The sequence below is a fragment of the Ananas comosus genome, linkage group 22 (genome assembly GCF_001540865.1).
Source record: "Ananas comosus cultivar F153 linkage group 22, ASM154086v1, whole genome shotgun sequence".
In the NCBI taxonomy this organism is placed as follows: domain Eukaryota; kingdom Viridiplantae; phylum Streptophyta; class Magnoliopsida; order Poales; family Bromeliaceae; genus Ananas; species Ananas comosus.
Genome location: NC_033642.1, coordinates 8,048,982 through 8,063,747, shown reverse-complemented (window position 1 = coordinate 8,063,747; position 14,766 = coordinate 8,048,982). Strand labels below are relative to the sequence as shown.

General features: G+C 41.0%; 1 protein-coding gene across 1 annotated transcript; it reads left to right on the top strand.

The window, feature by feature from the left end:
• LOC109727116 lies at positions 9,341–10,579 on the top strand. Its single transcript, XM_020257014.1, has one exon. The coding sequence runs from the start codon at positions 9,341–9,343 to the stop codon at positions 10,577–10,579; it is 1,239 nt and encodes a 412-aa protein (XP_020112603.1).

Below are 14,766 nucleotides of genomic sequence, written 5' to 3'. Positions count from 1 at the left end.
TTTTTTTTTTGAGAAAAAAGTAGCACGCTACCCGCTTCATTCAACGGAATGATGAATTAGGCTACAAGGGTGGGGCAGCCAGGCCCCGAAAAAAAAAAAAGAAAAAAAAAAGAAAAAAAAAAGAAGGATAGTAATTCTGATCAAGTCGTGATTTCACACAGAGAAGAATGGAGAGTCGTGATCCACAGAGAAGAAGGGTAGTAATTCAGTTAATTAGTTAATAGGCGTTAAGGATGGAGAGTCGTGATCCAAAAAGAAGAAGGGTAGCCTGTGGCAGTTGGTCGCACCTTGTGACCGACATCCTCATCGATGTCGCTTCCAAGCAGTACATCTTATATATAATCTTATAAAACGTCAGAATATAAAAAATATGTTTTGTATGTTCCTCGAAATTCAACGATCTACTTTGATTTTGGATCTCCGATTCGCCGATAATTTCGCGGTGTCACAAACTTTTTTTAAAAAATTGTGAAAAAAAATAGATATTAAATGATCTTTTCTTTTTAAATGGTAAAAATATATAAAAGTTATCTGAACTATAGGTTATGTCGATTTGACTACCCACCCTTTTAAATCATTGATGCTAGTATTCAATCTTTTTATTTGTTTAATTCAAATAATTTGATGACTCCTCGGATGTAAAATTTAATATTAGTACTTAATTTAATAAGTCTATAGTCATTTAAATTATATAAAATAAACTAACTAAATTCATAGATATATGCAACGCTTTCAAATTTTAAAATTAAGAGGTCACCAATTTAGTCAAATCAAAAAAAATGTAAAGATCACATAGTTAATAAAATTTTTTAAAAGTTAAAGTGTCTACATTCAATACTAATTTTTGGTAGATGTTTTGTAAAAATTCAATGGAGATAGCTCCCTATGTGTGACCATTATATTGAACCTCCATTGATTTTGAAATCTATACTGATTTATATGATGGACAATGAATGCAATCGTCTCATATTCGAGACCATCCTGCCAAATGAGTGGAAATAGTTACCAATGTGAGACAGTTATATTCATCGTGCGTCTACTTAATTAATTTGAGATTGACAACAGATTATATGATAGACAAATTTTGTTTATCCTGTTATTCCTGCATTGCGGGCTTGCAGCCCATACTCCTCGTATATACATATAGTCCCCCTTTCCCTCCTCTTTTTGAATGTCAGTTAGTTAATAGGCGCCGAGGATGGAGACTCGTGATCCAAAGAGAAGAAGGGCAACCTACAACAGTTGGTCGCACTTTACGACCGACATCCTCATCGACGTCGCGTCCAAGCACGTGACCTCCGCCGCCACCTACGCCACCCTCCGCGGCGTGTGCCGAAGTTGGAGAACCGAGCTCCCAGCCACTGTGCCCGCACCGCACCGCCTACCCCCACAGCTCCCCTTCCTCCTCCTTGGCCGCCGCCGTCGTGATCTCGCCGCCTCCGCCTTCTCCCTCGCCACCAAACGCACCTTCGCCCTCCGCCACCTCGCCGACGCCCCTCAGAGCATCTGCGTCGGCTCCTGCTACGGGTGGCTCCTCCTTCTCGACCCCAGTTTGAACCTCATCCTCCGCAACCCCTTCACCGGCGACACGATCCGCCTTCCACCCTTGCCCATGTCCGCTATTTGCTGCCACAAAGATATGCTGCCGCCCAATCAACACTGGCTTGTCCACCGAGCCATCTTATCATCCGACCCTTCTGCCGACCGCGACTTCTTGGTAGTCCTCTTCGCGAACCCAACGGTATTCCGCTNACATATACTTAGGACCTAGTCAATCTCAAATCCAACTGAATCCTAATACATATACTTAGGATTCAATTTATGTACAGTGGGGGTATGCCCCTGCTTAAGCCATGTAAACGGCAAATCATATCAATAAAATTCTATTTGCCTGTTTTGTCTCTTTTATTATCAGCATTTATACTTGGTCTCTTAATCGAGGGTTCCTTAACACCGAAAGTGTGGGGTAATTAACAACAGATTCTTGAGTCTGTTGGAAGCTATGAACCTATAATCCTGATTTCAAAATAAAATATAAACAAATTTTATATCTACCATGAATGACCACTCGCCCTGGAAACAACCAACGGCGGGGCCGGTTCGTTCGCGGCAGACAGCTCCTAGCGTCATTTGCCAAAGAGTAATAGTGTCTATCACTTTCCTTCGTATCTCGTCGCTTCTGTACAGTTGGGCTTCGAAAATACGTCTATTTCTTTCCTTCCACAATTCCCAGCACATAGTTATGAGCAGGATATCAAAACTCTTCCTGGGCCGCCCTGTTAAAGAGGATCGAGCACGATTCCATCTAGTAGGTAAGTCTCCAGGTAGATTGAGTAAGGCATTTCGAGTCATCAGGTGATTTGGAAAGAGGTTATTCCACACGGCAGCCGCAAATGTGCAGGAGAAGAAGATGTGCTGTTGATTCTCTCCACTCCTAGAGCAAAGGCTGCAGATCGATGGACCAAACCATCCCCTTTTCGCTAGAATGTCGGCTGTCAGGATTTTATTTCTTGCCGCGAGCGACATAAAGATTTTCACTCTCAGTGGGATCTTCAGCTTCCAAAGGCAAGGGGTATAGTTTGCATTTATACCATCAAATATAATCAAGTTGTACGCACGACGCACCTGGAACTTTCCGTCGTCGTTCCATCTCCATGATATAGTGTTGTTATCATTAGAAAGCAATGTATTCTGGAGCAATGCTTTAAGTCGCAGCAACTCGTCAAGATGGTCCCGAAGACACTGGTTTCCGAAGCCGAGGGTATTGTTCCGGGCGAAACGCCGGAACCAGATGGCAACCGACAGGTTTTCTGTGGCTTGAGATGTCATATAAGTTCGGGAATTGGTGTCGGAGTAGAAGCTCACCGAACCATCTCGCATTCCAGAAGGACGTTGACCTCCCATTACCCAATGAGACAGTAGTGGATACATGAAGTATCGGGGCGGTGTCGAGGATCCCTTCCCAAATTGGGCAACACCTGGGAGCAGAATTGCAATCAGCAGTCGGAAGGCGGTGCTTGTAATGTTTTTGCCGGAGGAGATTGACCCATGGGAGGTTGTGGGAGTTATAGAAATTCCAAAGTACTTTCATCAGCAAAGTCGAGTTCATGGCCCTAAGGTTTCGGATACCCAAACCTCCCCAAATTTTTGGGCGACAGAGGTGTTCCCACTTAACAAGACAATGGAAGCCATTATGCAGCTTTTGGCCCCTCCAGAAGAAATGACGGCGAATGGTGTCAATGGCGTTGATAACCCAGACTGGAAGCCTGAACAGTGAGCAGAAGTAAGCAGGGATACTCGAAAGAACCGAGTTAAGAAGAATTAGCCGCCCCCCCCTAGAGAGGGATTGACCCTTCCAACCTGCCAGACAGTTACCAAGCTTCTCAATCAGCGGCATAAAGTCAGCTTCGCGTAACCTCTTAGGCGAGAGAGGCAAGCCCAAGTAAGTGAGTGGAAAGTCCTTCATTGTGCAACCAAGTGAGATTGCAAGTGAAGCAGCTTGAGGAACAGGTACATTGATTGGGGTGACAGAGCTTTTGGAATAGTTGATTGAGAGGCCCGAACAGCCCGCAAAGTCATCAAGAATAAGTTTAATAATTGCAGCTGACCTAGAGGAGTCATCGAAGAAGATAATCAGATCGTCCGCAAATTGTAGGGTGTGCAGTCGAGCATTACCGATCCCAAGATCCGGCAGTAGCCGGGCAGCGGTAGCGATCTGGAGCAGTCTGAAGAGAACATCGACACATAAGATAAAAAAGAGAGGGGAGAGCGGGTCACCTTGCCGAAGGCCACGTTTACACGAGAAGAATTTTCCGGGAGTGCCATTAAGAATCACCAGCGTGCTAGCCATTTGAAGTAGAGTGAGGATCCAAGAATTCCAGCGTGGGCCGAAACCCCTCGTGTGGAGAAGATCAAGCAGAAAGCACCAATTAACACGATTGAAGGCCCTTCGAAGTCGATCTTCAAAAGGGCAGCTCGGTGTTTGTTAGTGTGAAGATGGTGAATCAGAATATGGGCATAGAGGAAGTTATCTGTAATATGACGACCCTTGATGAAAGCCGCTTGATGAGGGTTAATCAGCCCTCCCAAGAGCAGTTGTAGCCGCGAAGCAAAGACCTTTGAGATCAGTTTGGCCACACTATGCACCAAGCTAATAGGGCAGAAATCGTTGGCGGATAAGGCTACATTGGCTTCAATTTTCTTTGGGATAAGGCATAACCAACCAGAGTTTACCCTGTCAAAATTCGTCGTACTATAGTAGAAAGAATTGAAAACTCCCATGATGTCATCTTTAAGGAGGTTCCAGAAGCGCTGGTAGAAGATCATTGGCAGTCCGTCCGGTCCCGAGGCCTTCTCAGGAGCAGAAGAAAACATGGCTGTCCTGACTTCGGCTAAAGAGAACGGGGCATGGAGGGTAGAAAGATCGACCTGCTCATCCGCATATAATGCCTGCAGGTTAATATCAATAGTGGGTACATAATGAACTCCCAACTGGTTGGTGAAGAAGGAAAAGAGATGTTCAGCGATCAGCTCAGGCGAGGAGAGAGTGGTTGATCCATTTGAGAGGCGAGAGATGAAATTCTTGTTTTCACGCCACTATTTAGTGCCATCTAAGTAATGCTTTCTAAAGAACCATAGTACTGAAATTAAAGCACCAAAATAGGCAATCGTGTTTGCACCTTAGATTCTCAACTGAAATTTTTGCTATAAAACGTGCTCCAGTTTCTGTATTAGTCAAAAACCTATTAAATTAAACTAGTGAATTGCACTGCTAATTTATGAAGTTTCATTCTGATATTTGAAATTTGAAATTCTACATTCAAAATTCTAAACATCGGTTTATTTTTTGTCCTCGAATTTTTAATAACATTTTATTTTATATCTAGCATTGAGTAAAAAAGTGTTTGCAATTAGATAATGTGCATGTCAGTGTCCTACAAATTTATTAGCTTTTTATTCATCTCATACTTTCAATTTAACAATTTAATTTTTAGATGAAAAAAAGACGGTAATGCAATGAGCTGCAAGGTCGAAATATGGGATGGAATAAATGGTCAATAAATGTATGATAATTAAATATATGAATGCACTAGATTTAGGCAATAATTTCTTCTATAATAACAAATACGCACAAAAATTAGTGCCAAATTCTTCTTAAAGTTTATGATCTCTAACGCTAAAGTAAAACTTGAAACTTTATAGGTCCAACATAAAACTTTGCGAAAAGTTTATAGATCCAACATAAGGCTAATGCAAATTCTTCTCAAACTATTTTTATTGAGAAAAAGATAATGGACTATCCGTTTTATTCATTAAGAAGAATCAATTTAGCTACGTGAGGTGAGACAATTATGTCTTTGATAAAGAAAACTAGAAAAAAAAAAAAAAGTCAAACAAAAGGCAGTGGAAAAAACGTAGCGAAAAAAAATTGAAGAAAATAAGGAAGGAGACGGAGGTTAAGAACAGCGATATCCAAGGTTCAGTTAGCATTGGATTTCAACTTGTGAGCTCAACATGTTACGAATACCCTCAGATACTCGAAGTGGGTTCGAACTCTTATTCCTAAAAGTAATGTTATGTCTTTCGGTCCAAATTACTCGCCATATAGTTATGAGCTAGATTAGATTAGATTGTTCGACTTTTGTTAAGCCTCCCTCTATTTCCTTAACATCGACTATAATTTGGCAACTTAATCAAAAGGCAGGACTAGATGAGTGCCCCTTCTTGAGCATAAAAATAAAAAACTAATGTACACACTCCGCAAAAAGATGATTAATCGTTTCTGTTTCGATGCTACATAAAACATATTGTTAGAAATTGTCAGATATTAAAATCTTTTTATTTTCGTACGAGTCACACAAATTCTCTTTACTTTAGACGAAATTTTCTGTTTCTAATGATGGTGTTGGAGTCCTTTAATCCTCCGTTCATAAGAAATACTATAGAGCAATTTAATCTCCAAAAATTTATTAGTTATAAAGGACATGTTTCATACAGATCTGCAGTAGAGGGGTTCCTTTACAATTTTTTGCAAAGAAAGAATCATCATCCGATGATCAACGGTGCAAATTGCTTCTGACTACGGCTCAACTACTAATTGTAACGACCTCGTCCCTCTTCTTCTTCTTCTTCTTCGCATTGCCCAGTNCTACGAAGACCGCCGCTGCATTGCCATTGGCTTTGACGGAGGATGTATGATCTTCGACTTCGCCACAGCCAATGGTGGCGACGGCTTCTTCACGAAAGTGCCCAACTTGCCGTTTTTGGGATCACTGTTCTTGGTTGAATCTGCAGGGAATGTGTGGCTCGTTATGGTAAGCACTACTACCTCAGGAGAAGACGAAGTTGAGATTTATAGGCTCGACTTAAGCGGATTGCCGGACGAGGTAACGGCGGTGTCCGAAAGCGGTGATCTCGGCAGCCGGATCTTGTTCCTGGAGCGAGGCAACTCGATGTCGGTTGCATCAACGCATTTCCCTGGATTCGAAGGCGATACAATCTACTTCACGAAAATGAAGTGGCCTATTTCGACATCTTGGCATGATAACTCCACCGTGACCGTATGGAAGTGCCAGATCAAGAACGGCATCGCGCACCCGTGCAGTGTCGAGTTTGAGTGCGGAGTGTATTCTCTGTGGCCGAAGTTTTGGTGGCTTCCTCCAAATCTCCACGAGAAATTGGGTGAGTGAAGCCATTTTTTTCCCATTGTGTTTTGCCACGGTTCCGAGGTCGAACACCTTACGGGTGTGGCCTTTTTATCGTTCTCTACATGTTCGGCAATTTGCCTCTGAGATCTTTCGTTTTTCTTGCTCTGGGAGAAAATGGTTTCTAAAAGTGTAATCACAGGCGTTGGAGCAAATGAGTTGATGGAAATGTCATGTTCTTTGTGTTAGTATTTTGATTTAAAACAAGTGATTTAAAACTTCTTTATATGCTCATTTGTTTTTAAAAACTTCAATTTGGCCTTTGGACTTTGTGGGCAGCCCACTGTCAATGGGCCTTGCCTGGGAGCCCAAGCTTTGGTCTCTTTTTATGTGGTGTTTAGTCCCACATTGGAAAGAGACCCTCACTTGCTCTGTGACGGTTCGTTCTTGCGCCACCCTGAAGCCGTGCCGACGGGGTGGACGAAGGTCGTTGTATCGCTAGGAGTGATTGCCGGCGCCTCGTACGTGGAGGGGCAATCTTGCTTCTAGGACAGTGCAATCGCACGCCTCGACTCACAGGCTCCATCTAATCCTTTATTCTCTATAGCTTTCATTTATTTCGTTCTTAATCAACGTTTCTAAAAAAACAGTGGATAAGTTGTTTTCAAACAAAATTGTTTATACAAATATTTGACTAAAAATTTCGAAAGAGAACTAATTTTTTCCAACACTTTGATGGAAAAAGATCACATTAGTGGCCACTCCTCGTCGTAAGAGAGAGTCTTTTTTTTGTCACAATTTCCCCAAATCCATCCATTCAAATATCTTCATATTGCATATAAAAGTACCCATAAAAAAATTAAAGTATAATTTTAATGTGCAGTTAGCATATTTTCATCTAAATTGACATAATATGATTGATTTGGGATATGCTATTTGAGGCTATTTGTATCAGATTAATTTTTCAGATAATATTGCATTAGAACCAATTCTAAGTTGCTATTATTCCATCTTTAAGAAAATAATCACAGTGAAGCCACTATTTAGTGCCATCTAAATAATGCTTTCTAAAGAACCATAGTACTGAAATTAAAGCACCAAAATAGGCAATCTTGTTTGCACCTTAGATTCTCAACTGAAATTTTTGCTATAAAACGTGCTCCAGTTTCTCTATTAGTTAAAAACCTATTAAATTAAACTAGTGAATTGCACTGCTAATTTATGAAGTTTCATTCTGATATTTGAAAGTTTAAATTCTACATTCAAAATTCTAAACTTTCAACATCGGTTTATTTTTAGTCCTTGAATTTTTAAGAATATTTTATTTTTATATCTAGCATTGAGTAAAAATTTGTTTGCAACTAGATAATGTGCATGTCAGTGTCCTACAAATTCATTAGCTTTTTATTCATCTCATACTTTCAATTTAACAATTTAATTTTTAAATGAAAAAAAGACAGTAACGCAATGAGCTGTAAGGTCGAAATATGGGATGGAATAAATGGTCAATAAATGCATGATAATTAAATATGCGGACGCACTTGATTTAGGCAATAATTTTTTCTATAATAACAAATACGCACAAAAACTAGTGCAAATTCTTCTTAAAGTTTAGGATCTCTAACGCTAATGTAAACTTGAAAGTTTATAGGTCCAACATAAAACTTTGCGGACAGTTTATAGATCCAACATAACTCTAATGTAAATTTTTCTCAAACTATTTTTATTGAGAAAAAGATAGCGAACTATCTGCTTCATTCATTAAGAAGAATTAATTCAGCTACGTGAAGTGAGACAATTATGTCTTTGATAAAGAAAAATAGAATAAAAAAAAAAAAGCAAACAAAAGGCAGAGAAAAAAAACGTAGCAGAAAAAAATTGAAGAAAATAAGGAAGGACATAGAGGTTAAGTAAGAACAGCGATATCGAAGGTTCAGTTAGCATTGGATTTCAACCTGTGAGCTCAACATGTTACGTATACCCTCAGATACTTGAAGCGGATTCGAACTTTTATTCCTAAAAGTAATGTTATTTCTTTCGATCCAAATTGCTCACTATGTAGTTATGAACTAGATTTGGTTGTTCGACTTTTGTTAAGCCTCCCTCTATTTCCTTAACATCGACCATAATTCGGCAACTTAATCAGAAAGCAGAACTAGATGAGTGTCCTTTCCTGAACGCAAAAATAAAAAAATTGGTGTACACACACTCCGCAAAAAGATGATTAATCGTCTCTATTTTGATGCCACATAAAACGGATTGTTGGATTTTAGTCATTCCTTTTTTTGGAAATTGTCAGATATTAAAATCTTTTTTTTTTTTTTTGTACGAGTCACACAAATTCTCTTTACTTTGGACGAAATTTCTGTTTCTAATGATGGTGTTCGAGTCCTTTAATCCTCCGTTCATAAGAATACTATAGAGCAATTTAATCTACAAAAATTTATTAGTTATAAAGGACTTCTTTCATAACGATCTGCAGTAGAGGGGTTCCTTTACAATTTTTTGCAAAGAAAGAATCATCATCCGATGATCAACGGTGGAAATTGCTTCTGCCTACGGCTCAACTGCTAATTGTAACGACCTCGTCCCTCCTCCTCCTCCTCCTCCTCTTCTTCTTCTTCTTCTTCTTCTTCTTCTTCTTCTTCCACCCTCGAGAAAAGAGAGAGAGAGAGAGAGAGCTCTGCGCCGCAACAATGGCGGACGATAAAATCAACTGGTGCAATCTCCCACCGCGTCTGATCCCGCACATCTTCAAGCACTTCACGCGCTTGGACGACTACCTCCGCGCCCGCTTCGCCTGCAAGAAATGGTCTTCGAACCTCCCCCTCACCCAATCCGTTCTCCGCCCGCAGCCGCCGTTGCTGATGCTCCCCTCCCTCCCCGACAACACCGACGCGGCGCGCCCCTTCGTCGACATCCCCGTCCGCCGCGCCCGCCTCATCCCCTTCCCGCTCCCGCACCCGGACACCCACTGCTTCTCCACCTCCCACGGCTGGCTCTTCTTTCTCGGCCACTCTCCCACCCTCTCCCTCTTCAACCCCGTCACCCGCCAAACCGTCTACCTCCCCAGCCTCTACACCCTCCCCAACGGCCTTCTCCGATACCAGCCGAAGATCAACGCCGAGTACGTCGTCCGATCCGACTACCCTGCCGACGAAGAAGTCGAGCTCCCGCGCAAGGCCCTCATCCGCTTCGCGGTCCTCTCCGCCGATCCAGCTGCTGATCCCGAATTTGAAGCGCTCATCCTCCTCCACCGCGTCCACAAGTTCGTCTTTCGATTCCGGAAATGCCTCGGCGAGGCCGCCAAGAGCAACCATTCGTGGACTCCGGTGGCGATCAATGTCCCCGACCCGCCTTTCTTGGTCCGAGACATCATCTACGCCCGAGGATTTCGTTGCGTCTTCGCCATCGGCACTGGGAACAAGTCCCTCCTGGTCCTCTCTTTCCCCGACGGCAGCTCCAACGCCGACGCTATCGTGACTGAAATGCCCGATCTGCCGGACTCCACGGACTCGTACCTGGCGCTGACGCCCAAGGCCGGCGGCTGGATGCTCGTCACGCGGCACGAGCGCTTGGATGCGATAGGCACGGGGATCCGGCACTTCCGCGTGTTCCTCATCGAAGACGGAGGTCAGGAGGCTTTAGTGACGGTGAAGGAGGCCGTCAACATGGCCGAATACGCCGTGTTCGTCGGGCCCGGCAGCTCCGTGTGCGTAGACACCGCGTTTTTCCCCGAGTACAAGGCGAACCGCGTGTACTTCATCCACGACTACTACAAGACAGCGGCAGGGTGGTGTCTGGTCGGCGAGACTGTCGGCCGGTACGACCTGCAGCTGCCGATCAGCTTGCTGTTCCGGTCGTTGGGCCCGGCGATGTGGTTCACTCCGAGCTTGAGAGCGCTGGATTCTTCAGAGTATTGGAAAACGCACTAGATCGAATTGCCAAGAGAAAGTTAAGAGGTATAACCTGCATTCCTCGGTTATAAAGTAGAGAAACTATGCATTTGAAATACCAGCTTTTAACATTTTAGGTTCTTATCGGCTGTCCCTAAAGCAAGTAGCAAAGAGTTTGATAGTTGGTATCCAAGACCCAAGTTCGAATTTTAGTTGATTCATATTTTCAGCTAAATTTATTTCTAAATAAAATAAACGAAAAGGATAGCGTGCTATCTATCTCTTTCAAAAAAACAAAAAAAAAAAACTTTTTAGGTTCTTTGTTAGAATATCCACACTATTACCACCACCACCAATTAGTAATTCTAAAAATTCAAGTATATGCTTTCAAAAGTATAATAATTTCACACCTGGTTATATATGATCTTCCAAAGATAGATAGTTGATTGCAGCATGGTACAAGTGAAATCAGAGACTTAGTATGTGAAATTGTTGTTTACTGTAGTGTTATGTTGCTCGTTTGTTCATAGCAACCATGTACTAGCTAGAGTCCCTGCGAAGTGAGATAAACTGGATTACAAACTATTTGTGAGAATTGTTGTTCCCTTCTCAATTTCAGGCTAAATCGTTTACTGTGCTTTTTCAATCCTTTTGCCAAGATAATGAAGGGGGAGAAAAAAATCCTATTCATTTTTCCATCACTGTATGTAATTTCTTTTTTTTAATTTGTCTTAAATATCACAGCTCTCTATTTTTCAACTAAGAAACCTTTGGTATTGAGATTTATGCGACGCAAGTAGGCAGAAAGACATTAGAGCAAAAGCTATTTTTCTTGTAATTACACACCCATTCTTTTAAATTTAAGTTATTAATTACACAGCGTGCATCTTACATATAATCAAAATATACTATACTTTTTTTTTTTGGTTACCGTTCATTCACGCGTATTCAACGACTCATATTTAGTTTTTTTAAAATTGTGACCGACAATAGCAGGTCACTTTGGGAGAGGTACCGGTTACCAGGTACCTCAAAAAAGGATATTTTTGTTTTTTAATACATGGGCAATTTAGTTATTTTACATCTACTATAGTTTCAAAATTTTTATTTTTTCTTTGTTTCCGTTTGCTCTCTCTATCTTTCCTTTCATAATTTGGCATTTCATATAAGGAAAATTTCAAATGATTTGACAATATGATCATTGAATTTAAACTTTAAATAGTAATATAAAATTTCTCTAATTTAAATTTCACTTTTAAATTTAAAATTTAATATTATATTCAAATTTATATTTTAAAAATTTAAGTTTCATATATATACTTTGAAATATGGTAAACAGAAATAATTGTTTGAATTCTAGTCTTCTGGTTTATGTTTGATTTTGGGTTTCGGAAAATTGGTCAGTTTTGAATTTGGATATGGATTTTTGAAATCCGTCGAGTTCGGAAATAAGTTTTGTATTATATTATGTATTATATCAAGCCTATAACAGTTAATTGGATTATTCTGTTTAACAATCTCTGTATTTAAGAGTTATAATAATTCTACCAGATTTCTGGGGTTCTAAATCTGTTATTAATGTTGGATTCCTTTGATTCTTGGACCTCTGGATCGTCAACAATTAGTGGTGTCGAAAGTTGGAAAGAATTTTGTAAAGAAAAAAATAAATACTTCTTGTGGTGGGATAACGGATGTCGGATCTGAAAATTCATTAGAAGATTCTTTCATTCTTTTTGGCTCTGACACAAGGCCTGCAAGAATGTTGCTAATTCACAACTGTTAATGTCTCTCTGTTATTACAAGAGGACTAGCTACCTCTTCTCTTCTTCATTTGTAGATTTTTTTCGAGCGGTTCAAACTCCCATTGTTATGAGCTTCATCACTGTAAACTTCATTGGTATTATTTATATTCTCCTACTGCTTTATTTTTGTTCTGTTTATGCTGTCTTTTGACTGTTTCTTTCGGTTTCTGCTTCATCGTTTTGGATCTCAGAGGGTCCTCCCGGTCGACCCGACTCGCGTCTACGAAATCCATTACCGGAGTAGCTGAAGAATCCAACGTATTTTAGAAGCGAGAAATAATAATAAATTCTCTACATATAGCTACTACGAAAAATGTGAGCTCTTCACCTCCATATAATCCGTCGCATTTGAATCCGATTTTAAACACCTCTTATTTACAAAAGTAAGTAGAGAAAGAGTGGGTTCTTATTCCGAAGTTGTTTCCAAAGATCTCTATAAAATTTTTGTAACATCATTAAACAATTGGATAATTATAAGTCGATTGAGGAGGGAATTATTCACCATATGTAATAAGATTTTTAAATGATCTTTTTTAAAATGGTAAAAAATAATATAAAGTTATCTGAAGCTATAGATTACCTCTCTCATGAAAAAAAAATATATATATATATATAGATTAGTCTTTTGACTATCCACCTTTCAAATTATTGATTGTCGTATCCAATTCTTTAAATTTATTTAATTCAAATTCTTTTTAAATGGTAAAAATATATAAAAATTATCTGAACTATAGTTATGTCGATTTGACTACCCCCTTATTAAAATCATTGATCTAGTATTCAATCTTTTATTTGTTTAATCAAATAATTTTGATGACGTCTCGCATGAATAATTTAATATTAGTACTTAATTTAATAAGTCTAGTCATTTAATTATATAAAAAAACTAAGCTAAATTCATAGATATATGAACGCTTTAATTTTAAAATTAAAGGTCACTGAATTTAAGTCAATCAAAAAATGTAAGATAATAGTTAATAAAATTTTTTAAAAGTTAAAGTGTCTACATTCAATACTAATTGGTAATGTTTGTAAAAATTCATGAGATAGCTCGCCTATGTGTGACCATATTATTAACCTCCTCCATTTGATTTTGAAATCTATCTGATTGTATAATGAGGACAATGAATGCATCGTCTCATATTTCGAGACCATTCTGCCAATGAGTGGAAATTAGTTAGGCAATGTGAGACAGTTAATTCATCGTGCGTCTAACTTAATTAATTTGAGATTGACAACAGTTATTGATAGACAAATTTTGGTTTATCCTGTTATTCATGCATTGCGGCTCAGCCATGACTCCTCGTATATACATATAGTCCGCGCTTTCCTCCTGCTTTTTGAATGTCGTTATTAATATGCGCCGAGGATGGAGACTCGTGATCAAAGAGAAGAAGGGCATCCCTACAACAGTTGGTCGACTTTACACGACATCCTCATCCTGTGAGTCGGTCCAAGCACGTGACGTCGCCCCATCCGCCACTCACGGCGTGTGCCGAAGTTGGAAGAACCAGCTCCCAGCCACTGTGCCCGACCGCACCGCCTACGCCCAACTCCCCTTCCTCCTCCTTGCGAGCCGTCGGTGATCTCGCGGCTCCGCCTTCCCCTCCCACCAACGCGACCTTCGCCCTTCCGCACCATCGCCGACGGCCCTCAGAAGCATCTGCGTCGGCTCTTGCTGACGGGTGGCTCCTCGCTTTCTGACCCATTTGAACCCATCCTCCGCACCTTCACGGCACACTGATCCGGCTTCCACTTGATGTCCGCTTTGCTGCACACAAGATATGTGCGCCAATAACCACTGGCTGTCCACCCGAGCCCATCTTATCATCCGACCGCCTTCTGCCCGACGCTGACTATCTTGGGTAGTCGCTTTCGGCGAATCCAGACGGATTCCGCTGCGTTCACCTGGCAGAATGGTGACAATTTTGGACGCGTAGCCGTGACACCGCCCTCGTGTTCTCCTCGAAGAATATCGTGTCTACCGAAGACGCCGCTGCTATTGCCAGTGGCTTTGACGGAGATTATGAATCTTCGACTTCCGCCACGCATGGTGGCGGACGGCTTGCTTCACCGAAGTGCCCAGCCTTGCCGTTTTTGGATCTTGACTTGTCTTGGTTGATTGCAGGTTTGGGGTGTGTGGGCTTCTTGTTATGGTCAAGGCCTACTAGCAGGCGAAGACGAAAGTTGAGATTTATGGCTCGACTTTAAGCGGAGTTGCCGGCTTAGGTAAGGGGTGTCCGAAAGCGGTGATCTCGCAGGCCGAATCTTGTTCCTGGAGGCCGAGGCAACTCCGATGCTCGTTGCATCAACGCATTCTGGATTCGAAGTGCGATACATCTACTTCACGGAAATGAGTGCCTATTTCGAACAGTCTTGGCAATGATAACTCACGTGACGTAGGAAGTGCAGATCAAGAACGCA